Source organism: Purpureocillium lilacinum, assembly GCF_023168085.1.
Source record: "Purpureocillium lilacinum CBS 284.36 DNA, scaffold_2, whole genome shotgun sequence".
Classification (NCBI taxonomy): Eukaryota; Fungi; Ascomycota; class Sordariomycetes; order Hypocreales; family Ophiocordycipitaceae; genus Purpureocillium; species Purpureocillium lilacinum.
The window spans coordinates 3,497,667-3,514,878 of record NW_027072112.1 but is presented as its reverse complement, the minus strand read 5'-3'; the positions used below and the strand labels follow the sequence as shown (position 1 = coordinate 3,514,878).

At 60.1% G+C, this 17,212-nt stretch overlaps 6 protein-coding genes and 1 non-coding gene across 7 annotated transcripts; 3 read left to right on the top strand and 4 right to left on the bottom strand.

The window, feature by feature from the left end:
* Positions 1-443: 443 nt before the first annotated feature.
* PLICBS_002831 (uncharacterized protein) lies at positions 444-1,295 on the bottom strand (the record flags this gene model as incomplete). Its single annotated transcript, XM_018322540.2, has 1 exon — positions 444-1,295. The coding sequence occupies one exon, from the start codon at positions 1,293-1,295 to the stop codon at positions 444-446; it is 852 nt and encodes a 283-aa protein (XP_018180020.2).
* A 7,670-nt stretch (positions 1,296-8,965) lies between these two features.
* PLICBS_002830 lies at positions 8,966-9,038 on the bottom strand. The gene has a single exon. It is a non-coding gene; the product is annotated as a tRNA-Lys (tRNA).
* Positions 9,039-9,339: 301 nt separating this feature from the next.
* PLICBS_002829 (RNA polymerase subunit AC19) lies at positions 9,340-10,019 on the top strand (the record flags this gene model as incomplete). The annotated part of the gene is made up of 4 exons (XM_018322539.1): positions 9,340-9,510; positions 9,581-9,672; positions 9,742-9,818; positions 9,895-10,019. The coding sequence occupies 4 exons, from the start codon at positions 9,340-9,342 to the stop codon at positions 10,017-10,019; spliced, it is 465 nt and encodes a 154-aa protein (XP_018180019.1).
* Positions 10,020-10,180: 161 nt separating this feature from the next.
* PLICBS_002828 (uncharacterized protein) lies at positions 10,181-10,855 on the bottom strand (the record flags this gene model as incomplete). Its single annotated transcript, XM_018322538.1, has 5 exons — positions 10,181-10,192; positions 10,262-10,372; positions 10,450-10,596; positions 10,698-10,759; positions 10,813-10,855. The coding sequence occupies 5 exons, from the start codon at positions 10,853-10,855 to the stop codon at positions 10,181-10,183; spliced, it is 375 nt and encodes a 124-aa protein (XP_018180018.1).
* Positions 10,856-11,163: 308 nt separating this feature from the next.
* PLICBS_002827 (uncharacterized protein) lies at positions 11,164-11,669 on the top strand (the record flags this gene model as incomplete). Its single annotated transcript, XM_018322537.1, has 2 exons — positions 11,164-11,466; positions 11,526-11,669. 2 exons carry the CDS (start codon positions 11,164-11,166, stop codon positions 11,667-11,669), a joined length of 447 nt encoding a protein of 148 aa, XP_018180017.1.
* A 237-nt stretch (positions 11,670-11,906) lies between these two features.
* PLICBS_002826 (uncharacterized protein) lies at positions 11,907-12,768 on the bottom strand (the record flags this gene model as incomplete). The annotated part of the gene is made up of 2 exons (XM_018322536.2): positions 11,907-12,317; positions 12,382-12,768. The coding sequence occupies 2 exons, from the start codon at positions 12,766-12,768 to the stop codon at positions 11,907-11,909; spliced, it is 798 nt and encodes a 265-aa protein (XP_018180016.2).
* Positions 12,769-13,810: 1,042 nt separating this feature from the next.
* PLICBS_002825 (uncharacterized protein) lies at positions 13,811-16,575 on the top strand (the record flags this gene model as incomplete). Its single annotated transcript, XM_018322534.1, has 4 exons — positions 13,811-13,848; positions 13,948-14,061; positions 14,115-14,986; positions 15,038-16,575. The coding sequence occupies 4 exons, from the start codon at positions 13,811-13,813 to the stop codon at positions 16,573-16,575; spliced, it is 2,562 nt and encodes an 853-aa protein (XP_018180014.1).
* Between the last annotated feature and the right edge of the window lie 637 nt (positions 16,576-17,212).

The window sequence follows — 17,212 nt, the reverse complement described above, 5'->3', positions numbered from 1 at the left end:
TAAGCCGAGTAGCCCTGTATCCGGTGGCCCGTCCGAGAAGGAAACGGGGCACAGCAGAAGTGCCGCAACATGATGATGCCGCGCGAGGCATAGCCTCCTCGTCAACACCAGGCGCAGCAAGGCATGCCCGTCTCGCGATTGCGCCGCCGCCGTCGCCGCCTTCATTGACCAACTCCCTGCGGAACCAGCCTCCGCTCGGCTCCCCCGCGTACACACTCGTTCCAAGAAACCAGAGCGGTAGTTAATTTGGCACCCCGGGTGCGCAAAATGTCCGTGAATAAGTATTAAACAAGAATATGGCATGCCGCCGATGACGTCTGGCAGCTCTGCACCAATGCATTGTAGCTGATGTATCGCCGAAGAGTATTGACCGTTCAACACATATCATGATATCGCCGTATCGCATAGCTCGCAAGAGGCATCCTCGCCCGTGCGCCGAGAAATCAAGTGTGAAACAAGTCCCACGCCCTCGAGCAGAGGCGGAGAAATTCGTCCTTCTTTTGCCGCTGGGTCTCGGGACTGTCACGCCCCTCGCCGAATGGCCCGCGTCGTGTAGGGGCGGGACCGTATCCGAGAGGGGGGCTGCCGCCGTCCTCATACTCTGCTCGTGTCCGTCTTTTGCTGGCGCTGCGGCTGCCGTCGGCCTGCCTGTTGCCTGTAACGGGCGACGGGGGCGTCGGGGGCTGGTGTCCACCATAGTGTACGATCTTGGGCAACAGCTCAGGCCGCCCGCCAGCTAGCTCGTGCTGTGCCTCCTCGGCAGACTTGAACTCGCGCGGTCGTCCAGAGGTCGGCATCTGCTGATGTTGCTGAGGGTTGCCGGGGGAAGTCAGGGGTGCCCTTGGATTGCCGGGATAAAGCGACTGAGGGGCATTGTCTGGGTGGGCGGAAACGCTCTGACCAAAGACGTCGCTAAGAGGCGGTAGCCTGTTGTTGGTCTGGTTTGCTGGGACGTGATGGATGTGTGAAGTGCTCGAGAGGTTTGAGGGCTGGTTGGCGATGTGCCGAGACATGGGAGCTGGGTGCTGACGGCCAGTGAAGCTATGGCCGAGAGGTGCAGACTGAATCACCCGCTCGTTCGCGAACTGCTCGTGGGACGGAGCAACAATGGAAAGGCCAGGAGGTGCCTTGTTCCTGCGCGACATCCCGGGCGTCTTGGCCGCAAATTGAGACGAAGGCTCCTTGTCCTTGTCCGAGGGTCCATCCCCCTTGGCCGACTGCTGCTGTAGACGCGCCTCAATAATGTGGCGCTGCTGTTCCCGGACGGACATGCTACGCTGAAGCTGTTCCTTCATTACCGGGTCTTGCGTGACAAACCCTGGCGACAGACAGGCGATTCCAACCTCCTGAATGCCCAGCCCATCGCGAGCCGAGAGAGGTACGGCCGAAGCGGGGTTGTTGGATGTGTTGACGGTGTTTTTGGAAAGATCCAATCGACGCGGCCTGGGCCTGGTATTTGACAGTGTTGGAGAGCCGGGCTCTTTCTTGACAACAATCTTCGGTCCTCTCGTATCAAGTCGAGACCTGGGGATCAGTCAACCGCGGTCAGCATCACATCGCATTGGAATACAACAGAAGGCAGCAAGGTATGGGAGTCGCGCTTACGATCCTGGAGGAGACGACTTGGAAAGGGCAGAAGGGCCGGCGCCCTTTGGGCTACTGCTCCCTCCCGGTCTTCTGGGCGCAACGCTGGCGCTGGCACTCGTGGAGAGTGAAGCTGTCCCCGTTGTCCACTGTGCAGATGACGGCGCCTGACCGGCGGCCGGGGGGGCGGCTGCGGGTGTGGTTGTCGAGGGTCCTTCGGACGAAAAGGACTGTCTCTCATGGGGAGCCGGAGACGGGGCCATGGCGATTGCAGCACTCATGTTGAGGCTGGCGGCTCAATCCTTGATAAACCGATGTACACGAGACAAAACCTGAGGCTGTCCGCGCGAACGAGCTGCAGTCTCTCGGCGTCCGAGTGCGTGGGTAGGCGGTCGAGTCGTTCGAGGTGCTTGCAGACCGGCACGTAGTCGGGCTAGCTCCCTTCCTCAATCCTCGCACGCGAGAGCAGATTTGCGCCAGGCGAAGGAAAACGTCGTGTCTTGAGGGAAAGAGTGTCGGATGGGGGAAAAGGAGAGCGCTGAACTGCCCGTGGTGGATGGATGCGAGACCGGCAGCGCAAGCCTGGTGCCAGGTGGCTCGGGTCGTGTTGGAGGATATCAGGTGCGGTGTACGAGTCGTGAGGTGTCGAGGTTGGGGGGTGTGCCAGAGTCGGTTCGTGCTGACAGACGAGTTTCAATGGTCAGCGACGGTGGTGGGCGCGCGGTGCCCGAAGGTCGGTAATACTGGGGAGCGAGCGACAGTTCGAGGCAGCAACGGCACAGAGCGCAAGCGCCCGTCGAAGGTCCAGAATGTAGCGGGGACTGCGTACGAGCACACGGGCAGGCACCTGCAGCACACCAGAGACAGGCTGGAGCGCGGCGCGAGCACAGGGGTGGCGGCTCGGCGAGGGCGGATGGCGAATCACGGCGGCGCAGCGTTCCAGTAGTGAGCGAACGGTGGTGGGTGGTGGTGGTGGTCGTCTAGCGTTGTGGTGGAGGTGGTGCTGCTGAGGTGCTGTTGGCGGTTGGCGTTGGCGGCTCTGGGCGCTGTACCTATTCGGCAAGGCAGGTTGGTGCAGAGCCAATGCGCGGCAAGCGTGTCGCAATGCAGGCTAAGGGCGGACAGGCACACGACGAGCTGATCGAGTGTCGACGGGTTGGATCTCGGCCGGTGGGAGCTGTCGGCGTGCCGGAAGGGGGTCGAGAAGTCGTACGTCGGGCTGGACTCGCCTTGTCCGTGGCAGCTGGAGGAGGGGAGGAGGAAAGGACGTCGGCGAGGGCGGGGGCGTGAGGGCAGCGGGTGGTATTTCAAGAAGGGAGGTAAAGTGGGATTGGGCAGCGGCGGGCCAGCTCGGACGGGGGGGGGGTTATGTATGAGGGTGCGTCCCAGGTCAAGCAGTACCCGCACGAGCACGTCCACGTAGTGAGTCTCGTATGTCGGGGGTGACCAGGTCCTCTGTGGATGTACGTACGTACGTAAGACGCCCGGTTCCTCGTTCCCAGGGTTCGCGATGCAAGTGCGATGTACCAGGACCTCGGAGGCTGCAATTGACAGGCGCAGAGGCCAGTAACGTAGGTAAGGTGACGGCGTAAAGTTCCTTGCTTGGTTGCAAGAGGCCGTCCGGGCGCGTGGGAGACGAGCGAGGCAAGTGAAGAAAAGGTAAGGCAAGGCAAGGCACGGCGAGGCCTGGCGAGGTGAGGCAGGGATGGTCGGGATAATGGACGCCAGATGGATAGTGCGGGTGCGAGTGCTCTGCACTGTACCGTGCGAGCAGGTGGCAGAGCAGACCGACAGGGGGACCTGCTATATCTCCTCGTGGCGCGCCGTCGCCTCAAACAAGCAGGCTTGGATAAGGGTGGGCGGGTCGGAATTGGAGGAACGGATGAAAGGGGAAGGGACGGCGCAGCAGAGGCTAAGCAGGCAGCATGTTACAGCACTCGTACATATTACGAGTACAGTGCCGTATAGTACCAGCAGTCGTATGGACGGTTTCGGTTGCAAAAGCGTGAACAAAAGGAACGAAACAACAGGCCCACGATGCGGGAAGGAAGGAGCCCCTGGCTGGCTTGGCTGGTCTGGTCCCGCGCTGGACTGGTCTGAGTCCTACCTGCCTGCCCTGACGGGCGTTTTGCCTGCAAATGGCTGCGAATGGCTTCGAATGGCTGCAGCAGGTGCTGCTCCTGCTCCTGCCTCTCCTGCCTGTTCTTGCCTCGACGCACAGGCGGGGGACTTGGGCGAATTAAACTGGCCAGCACTCGTACGAGTACAGAAAGGGTATTGCGAGTACTGTGCCGTACTGTAAGGTAGCGTACCTTGTGCGAAGTACTTTGTACGAGGACGCTCGTCCAAGCGAGTTCCTCACGCTCGAATACCAGACGCGGCGGAGCGTACTCTACGTATATTACTAACTTAGTATTTCCCATCTCGCGTCATGTGCGGCGCAGGATGGGGCCAGGTCAAAGTACCCCCATGCCATGCGCGAAACAGGGCGGCATACGTGACACGATACCTATTTTGCCTTGGGTGCTCCAGCAAGGCACTTAAGGTCTGCACGTACCTAGTAGCTCGTGCCTGCCTCGAATCACGCCGGACCTGTTCTCAGAGCAGAGAACCTCTCGCCGGGCAGGAACTGACGCTCCGTACTTGAGCCAGGTACGTGACACCGCGCAGTGGACAGGAAAGTGCAAAGGGCTGCGCCCACGAACACGAGCACGCTCTGTACTGTGCGAGTACTCGTGTCTGTCTGGCCACGCCGCCGCCCAGGCGGGCCAGCGCTGAGCGGCGACGGGGCAGATTGGCGACGGTGCGACACTGACACGGAAGGAGGGGGCCCAGGCCATGCGTCGGGAATGCGCCAGACAGACAAACGAGGCGGCAGAGGGATGGGGATCTGAAGCAATGGACTGCCGCCAAAACGGGGACGGGACGATGGATGGATGGGACCGAACGAGCCAGGGGCGCCGCGCTGGTGGAGTCCAGGGGCACCAGGGGGGGAGGGGGGGCCGCCAGGGGACCAGTGGAGACCTCGAGCCCAGCCCAGGTGGGTGGGCGCAAGCTGGCTTGGCTGGCAAGCGGGCAGGAGGATTGGAGGTACCTGCAGGGGCCTGTCTGGCGACGAAAGAGACCCGACGCAGAGGCGCAGAAGCTCGCGGATCAGGGGTCGATTTGCAAGCCCTTTTTTTCCCACCCGTTGCACCTTTGAGACAAGATGTGCTCTTTCGAGTCGTCGCCGACGACCAATGGTGGCGCGCGACGAGGTCCCCGACGAAGCCTTGGGCCCTATCAACCTTGCCGCCCAGCTTGCCATTGCTGCACGGCCTTTTGTCCGCGTTCGGGAGGGCATTCAGCTCATCGTCAACTCGTCCAGTTGGCGATGAAGACGATCTCTCGGCCGGCGGTGATCCCGCACATGGATGTCAGCCCTCTGCGGTGGGCTCCTCCCGTTCCACTGCCGGTGGCCTATTTACCCATTATTAGGTCGGCGGTTGGTTTACTTACCTGACACCGGCACTGCACAGTACGACGAGCACAGTACCTCGGAGGGGCGAAGCTTCACCTGAGAGGGTTCACATCCTCTCGTGCCGTACCACTCATCCACAGCACAAAGTACTCGTACTTTCGTGCGCAAGGTTGTCATCGTGGACCGTCAAAGTGGAGGTGAAGAATCGGCAATCCGTTCATGCCCGCAAAAGGGCGCACCGCCTCGTTTCCAGCCCCCTGCCACGCACGCAAGCAAGCACGCACACAGAAGAAACGTTTTTGGCGCTCGTTCGCCGCGTTCCGACGTGTTCCAGAACGACAGGGCCCGTTTCGCCGATTTATCTGACCTCGTGCCGTCTCGGTCGCCCGTCGCCCGCTCCCGGATGCCTGTGCCCACGGGCAGCGAGAGACACGGAGCGCGCGTGTGATATGCCAACGCGCGGCAGCGGTTGCACAAGCGCAAGTCCAGTCCACCAGCCGCCCATGATGGAGTCGGTTGCTCACGAGCATCGGAAAGCCACAGCCTCGCCCGCGGTGCACGCACGGAGCCGGTCTCCCCCCAACTATCTCGGCCCATTTAAGCCACGAGTTGCACCACCGTCACCACACCCGGCCCCGGTGATGCGCTCGTCGTTTCGGCGGCACCCAGGGCGCAACCTGGGCGATGTCGACGCTGCCCAGATGCCTGCCAGTCTAACGTCCTCCTTGCCTTGCCACCTCTGACGACAGTACCACTTGACACGCTGGATGCATTCTTCCAGTGCCTGAATTTCGAGAAGCCGCGGTTAGACGGCCCATTCACCGCCACGGTAATATGGCAGTGTTGTTACGATGCGACAAGAGGCGGTTTACAGCTGATATTGTCGGACCACGTTACCAGGACCTTGACGAGACGTCCAACCACGATACCACGGGTCGTCATGGTCTGGAAACGAGGCGTCTCCACGCATGGTCTATTCCATCCAACCGCTGCCAGACCACACAGGACATCACGCGCACTTGATACATACTACTCAAGGCGAGTAGCCGCACAGAGCCAGCTTATTGTTGCTGCATCTCTGTCCTACCTGCCGCATCCGCATATAAAGCCCTTGTGACCTCGGATCTGTGCGACGCCCAGCGCAAGCCGCCCATTCGGGTGGTGCATTGCCCGCAGCAACCTTCTTTGTTGTACTGTATGCTTGCATGCTCGTACATGGACGCACGACCCCTGGTCCCAGCACCGAGGTGTCCGACCTCCTCGAAGCATCGCGTGAATGGGACCCCGTGGTCCTTCAGAGCCCGCTGTTACGAATGCCATGTCGAGACATTGCTGCCAAAATAAGCAGTCCATGCATACCAGGTTGAACGCTGTAGTAGTTACGGCAGCTGTTGAAGCAGCCCTGCCGCAGACACCATCAATCATCATCATCACCGCCCCCACTGACAGACCCTGCCGCGGAACCCCCCTGTCGAAGATTCGGTAATGCTCCTAGCCCTGGTCATGCTCATCAGTGGGCACGCATGCTCATATTGTCCGGCACTGTGTCCGCACAGGACGCAATAAGTCCTTGGCTCACCTTGGGACGAATTTCCTCTCTTTCTGGCCCTCGCCCACTCTGTGAGCGGTGAAGCTTCTTTGTTCTGGCCGCCTCGGCAGCGTGAGCCTCTTGGTTTCATGTTGAAAATTCCCGCAACCGGGCAGCGCCTGGATGGAAGTAGTCTTTCGAAAAAAAACGCGAGGCCTCGATCATGCCAGACACGCAGAGCATGCTCCCTGTTGCCGCGCAGCAAGTCGCAAGGCGCTGACTGCTCTGCTTCGGAATTCATGCCCCCGTCCGTCACGTCGCGCCGTCGATTCCACCGAGTGGTGCCGTTGTCAAGCCTCACCGTTCGTCTGCAGTACTAGGGCGGCAAGTGGGCGGAACGCACCCACCCAGCAGCCCGGCTGGCCCAGACGATTTGCCCGCCATCGCGCCTGTGTCCGCGACCCTGCCGGGGTGGCGGTTGATGCTCTGAACATCCTGATTTCCGGCCCGTCGAATCAGGACGACAAGGCTCGCAACTTCTTCCTACGGCGATGTCGCCGCCGCCGCCGCGGCGCCCGGCCCTGGGCTGAGTTGGGGACTTGTCGGGTCGACCAAGTTTCCTGCGGAGATTCGTTCGGAGGCATCGCCAAGTCCCACAGGTTCTTCGGTCGGAAGGCTTGCGGACGCGGTCCCACGAATCGGGGGTCGAGAAAGCAAGTACCGAGCACGCGCCCGTTGCGAGCGAGGGACGACCGTGCGCCGCCACGGGCTTGGTACCAGGAGTATCACAGTGCCAGTAACCTCTTTTCGTGGTTCACGATTCTGCTCTCTGCCTGCGGGTCCAGCCTCGAGGTTTTGTCATTCGGGCGCCCCTCGTCCGAGAAAAGAAGGGTCGAGGATGAATGAATGAAGACCGTTGACGCCGTTTTCCTCCCAAGCCACCACCAGCACCACCACCACGCTGGCACACGCCGCCCGGCAAGGTCCCCCTCCCCAGGGGGTGGGCGGCCACCTGAGACTTGTCGTCGTCTCAGGTTGCCGCTGAAGTGGTGGGGTTGTTTGCCCCGGGATGACGCCAACCCCCAAGCGGGCGCCCCCTCGAAATGGAGCTTTTGCTGCTCCTGGCTCGCTACTGCTCCTGGCTCGACGACCAGCGGCGGGAACGGGGAGGGGGCCTTTGGGGAAAGCCTCCTCCAAAACCGACCGGCCTGGTGGCGTTTCAAGGGACGGGTTCCGACAGCCTGCTCATTGGATGACCTGCAGAGCGCCCGGGCCAGGGGGGCTCTTTGTTTAAAGTCGCCGACGGGCAGCGGAGGCGTGTCCGTCGCGGCCGGGAGCGCACAGCATCGCGCCGGGGCGCTTTCACACTTGCCAGCAGGTGGTCAAGACTCGATGCAGTCCAGTCGCCGCCGCCATCGTCGCCGCAGACGCACGCGACGTCACGTTCGCATCGCCCACGTCGTACTGCGCTGTACGGCAACTACTGTAATGTACAGCAAACCTGCACGGTTGCTGTATGTACGAAGCACGCAGGAGCCCAGCAGCCCGTCCGAGTGCGAATCACCGGAGCGAGCCCGCCCACGGTGCTGTGCATGCAGGTATTATCGTACAGGGCGTCACGCCGTGGTCACTTTCCGCGCCGTCGGGTTGCGTCCCCTGGCCAGTATGATTGATGAATCTCTCATCACCCAGTTGCCTACGCACTTGTCTGTCTGTTCCGCCTGCATGCAGCCTTGCCGCATACCTGCGGTGGCCGCACCGGTTTACTTGGCCCTCACCCCTTGCTCCGGCTCCCCTCGGGGCAACTCAGACGACCACTGTGTAAGTCCCTCGTCTGAACCAGAGGGCCTCGTAGCCTCGCGCTCCGCCTCTTGCAGGTGACCCTGCAAGTGACTGACCCTGGTGATCATCGAGCACCGCCGTTGGCCTGCACGCGGCATGATATTGAGATCCTACCCTGCAGCCACCTGCTTGATCAACGTGTCAGGTCGTCATCCGGTTGTTAGCATACCCATGTGTAACACCGGCATGTGTATTCGTGTTGTAATTTCCCAGCCCGCATTGCAGCGCCCCGCGCGTCGTGAGATGACAATTCGGGCGAATTCGTGGAGGTGCCCTGATCACATGTCGAGAGTGGCCCGTCACAGTACTTGATCGCTGGCTTGTTTTACATACGACGGGATCTTGCCCACCTGCCATGAGCAAGTCACCACAGCAAAAACCCGACGAATCTGCTCGACCTACCAAATGCAGTATGATGGCAGAGGGGTTCGCAGCATGTGAGAACCAAGGCCAAAAAAGAAGATAGATGCCCTTTATTACGAGGGAGGGTGATCCGTCCCGCGGAATACCAGCCGCAACGTCCAGCAAAAATGAATCGAGGCGTCACATTACGCCCGAGGGGGGTCTCGAACCCCCAACCTTGCGGTTAAAAGCCGCACGCTCTAGCCATTGAGCTACCCGGGCAATCAGAGAACAGTATTTTCCGAGCCTAATGCTGCCTATACGGCTGGAACCACGACGGCCTATCCCCACCCCCCCGTAGGGCGAGGCCGAAGGCCCCACCTAAGCCGACTTCGACGTGAATTTTTTGGATTCGAGGTCATGCAGTCAGTGACCCGCGAGCCCAACTGTCGCAAGACACGACGAACACATCTAGACCATCTCTGGCGCCATCGCAGGACAAGTGCGAAGACACGCAGACACCAGGGCCAACACGGACGCTCAGAAACCACCAGAAATCTCTCACACAGCCTGCACAAACGCCATGCCGGGCAGGACAAAGAAGCCGGAGGAGGCTTCCTCCCAGGACGCCAGCATGCAAGACGCCCCTCCATCTGCGCAGCCCGAGGAGACACCAGACGCTGCCATGGACGGCGACGCGCAGGAGGACGAGGATGAAGAAGAGGAGGAGGTGGAGGCCCAGCGGGTGAAGATCGTATGTCCCCGGTTTCGACAAGCTCATACCAAGTGTGGTGTTGGAAGAGTGACTGACATGTCTCGCGCAGCTGCCCGGGTCGACGGACACCGCCGCCTCGTTTGAGTTTACTGACGAGGGACACACTCTCGGCAACGCCCTGAGATATGTCATTATGAAGAAGTAAGGCGCCCAGCGCTCCCCGCGGCTCATTTGAGCGGTACACTCGGTCAGGTGCTAACAGCCACGAAGCCCGGATGTTGAGTTTTGCGCCTACGCGATCCCACATCCCTCTGAGCCAAAGATGAACATCAGAATCCAAACATACGGTAAGGACTCTTGACCAGACATGCGGGCGTTAGTCTGCCCCGTGGAGTACGAGCCGACGCTGACGCACCCGTACAGAGGGCACTGCCGTCGACGCACTGAAAAAGGGACTGGTGGACCTGCAGGACGTATGCGACGTCGTGGCGGACGAGTTCTGGACCAAGAGGGAAGCGTTCAACGCCGAGAACGGCATCTCGAGGTGACGGGGTTCCGCCAGGGGTCCGCGGGAGTCACGCTGCGTTTACAGTCAAGCATTTTCATCAACAGGCATCACGGTATTCTGGGGCGTTTTGCGGGCTGTTTCCTCGTGGAACGAAAATTGGGTCTTTTGCAATATATACACACGGTCGCTGCCGCGCTCTCTCTAATTCCGACCCTGGAAGCGATAGTGCGTTAGTCAGTGTCAGAATAGACAATGTCGGGTATCATTGTGTCGTCAACCTACCTCCAGGAACCCCTGCATAAAGTTCGATGGCCGTCTGTGATCGCCCCTGAAGTTCTCCTCCTTGAAGTAGGACATGACGTGCGTCGTCTGCTTCCAGAAGTTCATCGTCTCCTATTGCCGCACAATCAGCGTCCGTCCCAGCGGGAACCGGGGTTGCCCCCCCGATTTCGGTGCCATTTTGTCCGCACCTGGTATTCTGCGTGCGACTTGAAAAGAAGCACATCGACGACTGGGAGCTTCGCGACGAATCGGTTCTGCTCAAACTCTTGCCTTACCCGGGTGCGGAGGGCAGAGATGGGCAGCGGGATGTTGTACATGGTCTGGATCTCGGGTGCCTGGAGGCTCGTTAGCTCCCGCGCGCAGGCAGAGTAACGCACCGGACCAATATGCCTCGAGGGCGATTGATCCAGGCAGGCGTGGCTTGTCGGGGACGTACGGCTCGCATCCATTCGCGGTAGGAGGAGAGGACTCGGCGCTTCGCATCCGCCCAGCTGGCCGCTGTATCCGAGCTGTTAGCCGATGCACGAACTGTCAGCCCGACTGATACCCACATTGCGCCGTCTTCTTGGCGAACTGCGTCGGCGTGATGGCCATGGTGGGCGATCAATGCGTTGTCAATGGCTGCGGGAAGGCTCTCGGCCGTGACGTTGAATTGGAGCGAAGTTGAATCGCGAGGGCCCCAGTCGCTCTCCGAACATATCACGTGACGCGCAGGCGCGCACCGCCACCCAGCAACGCCACAGGCCTTTTGCCCCTCGACGACGCGGCTGAAGGTGGATTTCCAAACCTCGAAGCTCCAGCCTTGCCTCGACCATCACTTGACGACCTGACGACTCTGCGGCCAAACGTCCAGCACGACCCGCTGTGCGCACCACCACCAACTTCACAAGAAGCCCAACAAGATGCCCGCCATAAGGCACGCCTCGAAGCGCAAGCCCCCGCCCGAAGGCTTCAGCGACATCGAGAATGACCTGCTCATCTTCGCCAACAAGATGAAGGACGCGCAAAACAAGCCGCCGCCCACGGGGCCCAAGTACCAGGCGCAGTGGGAGATTTTCCAGATATCCCACCAGAGGAGCCGCTACGTCTACGACCTGTACTACGAGAAGGAGGCCATCAGCAAGCAGCTGTACGAGTGGTTGCTCAAGAACGGCTACGCAGACGCGATGCTCATCGCCAAGTGGAAAAAGACGGGATACGAGAATGTAAGCACGGCAACTCCCGCTTCGTTGTCATGGTATAATATGCTGACATTCGCAAATAGCTCTGCTGTCTCCGCTGCGTTCAGACCAAGGAAACCAACTTCAACAGCACATGCATATGTCGCGTCCCGAAAGCCGATTTGAAGGACAACCAGGACGTCCAGTGTGTCAGCTGTGGCTGCCGTGGCTGCGCATCGAGCGACTAGACGAGACGAATGAAAATAGATCGATCAAGAGCTTTATCGGGACAGGCATCGGGGCGTTGGGGGCGCAATTACGCACAGAGGCGTTTGGGACGACACGGCATTCATGTTTAAGCGGGCAGGCACCATGACTTCAGAACAACACGAACGGTCAAAGTCTCAGAAGTCGAAAACCTTTTATTTGGCCATGCATCATGACATCATAACTCGTGCTGATCATCATCGCGTGCATCTGATGCTCTATCTTTTGGCAAAGCCCGCGCGACCGCGGCCGAAGCGGACGCTGGGTGGCACGAATTGCAACGCGGACATGGCGCCCGTAAGGTCGGCCATATCTGCATCCTGCGTCTCCTTGGGGTTCTTTGTCGAGCCCTCTTCCACACCGACAGCGGGGCTGCGTTCTGGGCCGGGCCCTGCCTGGGGTTCTTCCAAGGTGCTAGCACGACGGCGCGTCTCCTTGGACTGGACGCTCGCGGAGGACCTTCGTCGGTGATGGCCGTGGTCGACCAGCAGGCTCCGCCTCCCATCAATGCCGTCTTTGGTGACGGAGAAGAAGAAGTTCTTCGGGTACATATGCTTGTCAATCATGTGCATTCTCCGCTTCTGGTGTGTCAGGCATTTCCGGTCACAGCCCTCAACGAAGCAAGAGTACTGCGCGATGGGAGTTAGAGAACCGACACCGGGGGAAAAGTACTCGGCAGGAGGTCAGGCTCACAGTGTGTTCTCCCTTGTCTCTGCGGACCTTGACGAGGGGATCGTGCCATTCCTCAATGTGGACGCCGAGGAGGTGGTCGGACGGAAAGTTTTTGCTGCACTCTAGACACCGGTTCGTGTGAAACTGGTGGTAGTGCGTCTCATAGTCTCCGTAGGAGCTGAAGCTAATGGGAGACTTGTGAGGTGGCAAGGAGCATCTCATTGTGCATGAGTCGTCTTGAGTATCGTCTATGGCTGTGTCAAGCTCCGGGATTTTGGATGGTGGCCGTTGCGGCGAGCCGGGCATGGACAGTGGCGTCGTGGCCTTCCGCTGGGTGACGCGGGGATCAGGGCCTTGCGCTTGTTCCTCGTCGTCGTCTTCTTCTTCCGGCTCTCGTGAGCGCTTCATCCTCGAGCTCGAGGGATGATGGGGCAGGAAGATCATACACTCAGCCGACTGTCTGTCCCTCTGTCAGTGACCTGCCGTGCCGTGGGAGGCGGTGACGCCTTGAGCATGCGTAGCGAGCGACGAGGAGCCGGAAGGTGGTTGATTGGGACGAGACTGTATGATTTTCCGACGAGGACTGGGCGATGAAGCAGAGGTGTGCCCACGGCGGATCACAGCGTGTAGAAGGGAGAAGTGAGAGCGCGGGTGCCTCTTGTTGGACTGCTCCAGTACCATACGTGAAGTTGCTGTCAAGCTGTGTTAGTGGGATCTCACCGGCCGGCGGGACCCCGCCAGTGGAGGATGGAGGGTTTCCACGGGCGGGCGCCGCTCCACCAGTTCCTGGCGCGGGCGCCCTGCCTTAGGTAGGAATTGCCGAAGAAACGCCATTTCTGACTCTTCCGGCCACTAACAAAGTCGCTGCAGCGGTCACTTGTTGGCGGCGCACGTACCTGCGTGAAGGCCTGGCCCGCCACTCCCAACGGGGCATCACACCTAACCTAACCTACCTAACCTTTACCTGCAGCCATGCCCATTGTCCCATCATCATCACCCGCCTTAGCCACCGCTCCGCCCGCCGCCGCCGCTGGCCGCCAGCTCGTCCCTCTTTGACTGTGCCCTTGCAGCTCTTCACAAACCCGTTTGTCTGGTCAGACTTCTTGTTCCTCTGGCGCACAAAACCTTAGTTCTCATCTCGCCCACCCCTGGGTCGGCCCGTCGAAATCTCCCCCAATGAGTCCCCTGTCGGCCCAAGCCCTCGATTCTCGCGAGCCGACTCCTCTGCGCATCGTTCCCATCCGCCGACAAGCCAGGATATGGGTCGTCTGACCCGGAGCATTCTGCGCACTCGAGAGTATGAGTTGATACTGTAGCCCGACGAGACGCTCTTGCTACCACGGGATCCCTCCCCCGCGCATCGTGCGCCGAGCTCCGCTCGAACCACCACTTACTTCCACCACTGCCCTCGCTTCTCGCTAGCGAACGGCGACGGTCGCGTAACGTCGCCATGGCCACCGTAGAGCCCTCGACTTCCCAGCTCTGGGGGTAAGTTCGAGTGCGCTCCGCGCAATGCGCCCTGCTGCGCGCGGCCCGGCGACCACCTCGTTTTGCGCCGCTCCCGCAATGCTGACCTTTCGCTACCAGGCACGCGCAGAAGATCCGCAAGAGTATACAGAGGCGACTCGAGAAGATTAACACGGAGAATGCCTCCGAGGCAGAAGACTCCAAGTTCGAGGCAATCGACGGCATCTTAGAGAAGTGAGTCTGCGCCGGGACAATATGGAGGAGGCCTGCTCGTTAACGCCGGATAGACTCCGACTTGCCTGCGCCACGACGATATTCCTCGATTTCAAGTTTGCAAACACCGAGGGCGTCGAGGAGGTCCTCTGGGACACCCACATCGCCATCAATGCCGAGTATCGAAGGGTCCTCAAGCGCCCCAAGAATCCTGCGCAGGCTGTCGAGCGCCGCAAAGTCGAGAAGATGTACCACAACTTTCTGCGTATCGCCCAGAAGTTCTACATTGGATACATCCAGCGCCTTGCCGCCCGCTTCGACATTCCGGAACTGCGACGCGCCGCGCAAGGAGTCAATGCCGCCCCGATGGACTCCGGCGACCGCATCAGCCAGCTTACCGATGATATGAGCCATCTTGTGCTCCAGTCCTGTCATTCAACATTGTTGCACTTGGGCGACCTGGCACGCTACCGTATACAGGCGAAACGGGGGAGCTCCGGCTACGACATGGCGTTGACGTACTACAATCTGGCCCGGCATATCATGCCTCGATCGGGCTTTGCCCTCCACCAGATTGGCATTGTGAACCTCGACTGCGGGAATCACCTCGACGTGGTGTACAACTTCTATCGCTCCCGTGTCTCAGAGGTTCCTCACCCCAATGCAAAGGCGAACTTGGAGAACGAGTTCAAGACCCTCCGTAAGCCAAAACACGACAAGGGCCGACGGAGCCCCTCAACCCCCCAGGATGTCTTCAGCTCCTGGTTTGTCAAGCTTCACGCCTTCTTCTACCAAGGCGAGCGCTTTCCACAGCATGAAGAGCTTGAGCATGAAGTCATGCACCGGCTAGATATGGCGTGCCGAGATGCGGCCAACTCAGGCACCCTCCTGAAGATGGCGCTGGTCAACATCTGCGCGCATGATGTTGCGTGCGCAAATTATGCCGGTGCGTTCACTCCCTCTCGTTTCACGACACCTCTTCTGACCGCCAAAACAGAAAACAAGACAGAAGCGGCCTTGCGATTCAGCCAGTTCTCGCTGAGATTCAACGCACAGTTCTTGTCGAGAGTTTGCCGTGCCCTCGAAACGACACTGCGAGAGGCGATCTCCGACAGAGATCACAGTGCTTCCGACTGCGGCCACGTGGAGATCGTATCCGTCGTCGAAACCCTGCTACCGATTCTGCGAATCTACTGCGTCTGGATCGCGTCTCAGCGTCGCGAGCTCTTTGGCCCTGGCGTCGCCACTGGACCAGCCATTCAGGCCATGATGCAGATTTTAGCTCAGGTGTTCACACAGCTCTGCGTTGTATCGTACACGCGGAAAGACCTGGCGTCGGCTCCGTACTTGCTGCCCGAGGATCTTGAAATCCGTGGCGTGCCTTCCTTGACAGGAGATTCTGTTCCCGCGGACTGCCGTGTCTACAGCGTCGATGGCGTCACACACAAGTCGTATATCCAAGATCCAGAGCAGCGTCTAGACGGCCTCCATGAGAATTTGGCACGCATATTAGATGTCCTTCGTTGCGCTTATTTTATGGCCGAAGACACGGCCACACCCCTTTCCTGCAACGTCGTTCAGGATTCACTGGTCTTCGAATACCAGTCGAGCGCCACGACAGCACCAGCGGACCGTAACATAGGTCAACCTTCGCCCGGCTCCGGAGCTCAGGCGAGCGGCGCGTCTGCTCAGCAGCTGCCAGCTCCTCCAACGTGGACAGACCAGATGATTGAGCGAAACACACCATCGCCGCCAGTTGGCTCCGCGATCGAGGCCCAGACCGAGAGGACAGTGATGGCGATGCTCAGCCCGTTTCTCGGACCGCCCACGCCCCAGAAGGACGACCGTGGGCAGAACCGCTCCTCGTCGTCTTCGTACGGCATGCATACTGATACCGCCAACGACGTCTTCGGCTCCGCTCCGACGCCTTCGAGGCCAAACTCCTTCGACGGCCCGGGCGCCCTCGCGCCCTACCCGTGGGCTTGGGACGACATGCCGAAGCCAGTTCCTGCTGTCGCCGAGGCATACAAGCGTGCAAGCGGTGAAATCCAGTCAGTGGGAACAATGCCACCCAGGTCTCCTGCGGACAACGCGTTCGCGAATCGCAGCCCTGGGGGCTATGCAGCACCAACTGCACCGCCCTCACTATTCGCTTCCGAGGTCCCGCGACAAGCCAACGTGGGCGGCTCTTTCGCCTCGCCAGCTGATGCTGCCCACAGAGAGCGCCTGCTGCAATCTCTCTCAGGCCATGCCCCCGCGCAAGCTGCCGGCCACGCTGTGCGGTCTCCCCAACCGCCTCCAAGATGGACAGAACTCCCTTCCGCGAACGCGCCTCCCTCATCCTCCATGGCGAGCTACTTTTCGCACCCGAGCAGCCTATACCAGGGCACGCCCGCCAACGGGAACGTCCGGGACCAGTTCCAGGGCCCGTCGCCCTACAGGGCAGGCGGCGCTTCGCGCGGGGCTCGTGGCCAGACGGGTGAACCGACTTCGCGCTTCGACGAAGGTGGCCGCCGCGCGCCTTGGGGGAAGTGAGCGGCCGGGGCAGAGGCGCAACAGAGCCCACTGATGTAAAATCGGGGGCAGCGGTGGCGAGGAGCCAGTGGTGGACGGGCTCTGCGCCGCGTCAATTCCTCTGGCGTGTTTGCCTCTGGAAGCAACACGTTGCTCCAAGCCTTCCTCGAGTTTACGCCCGGATAAGCGCCGCTGCAGCTCATGGACTGCATATGGCTGACGGCCTGAGCGACATGTCCTCCCAAGACGAGGACTGCTCAAGGGGAAGTGGTGGCTTTCCTACTCGTATAATGGGGGCAGCTCTTTGTGTTGCCACCAAAGAGTCCACATGGCGACTGCATGACGGGGTTCACAGCAAATGCCACAGCACGCAACATACGTCAATAGAAGTTGACTAAGCGCAGCGTCATCAGATATCTTGGCCAGCAGGATTGGCATCAAGGACACGGCCAGAGTGCCGGACAGTTGTCTATATTCATATCTTTCAAGTTCAAATAAGTCGGATCGTGGAGGATACCGAGTCGCTATGCGAAGAGAACCGCAACGTCCCTGGGCTCCAGCATCACAGATGCAAACGCCGTTGTTGAAACTGTTTTCCCCATTTAGCCCTCAACGCCGAACCGCACAGTCGTTTCTAACATGCCAAGCCCCTTTTAAC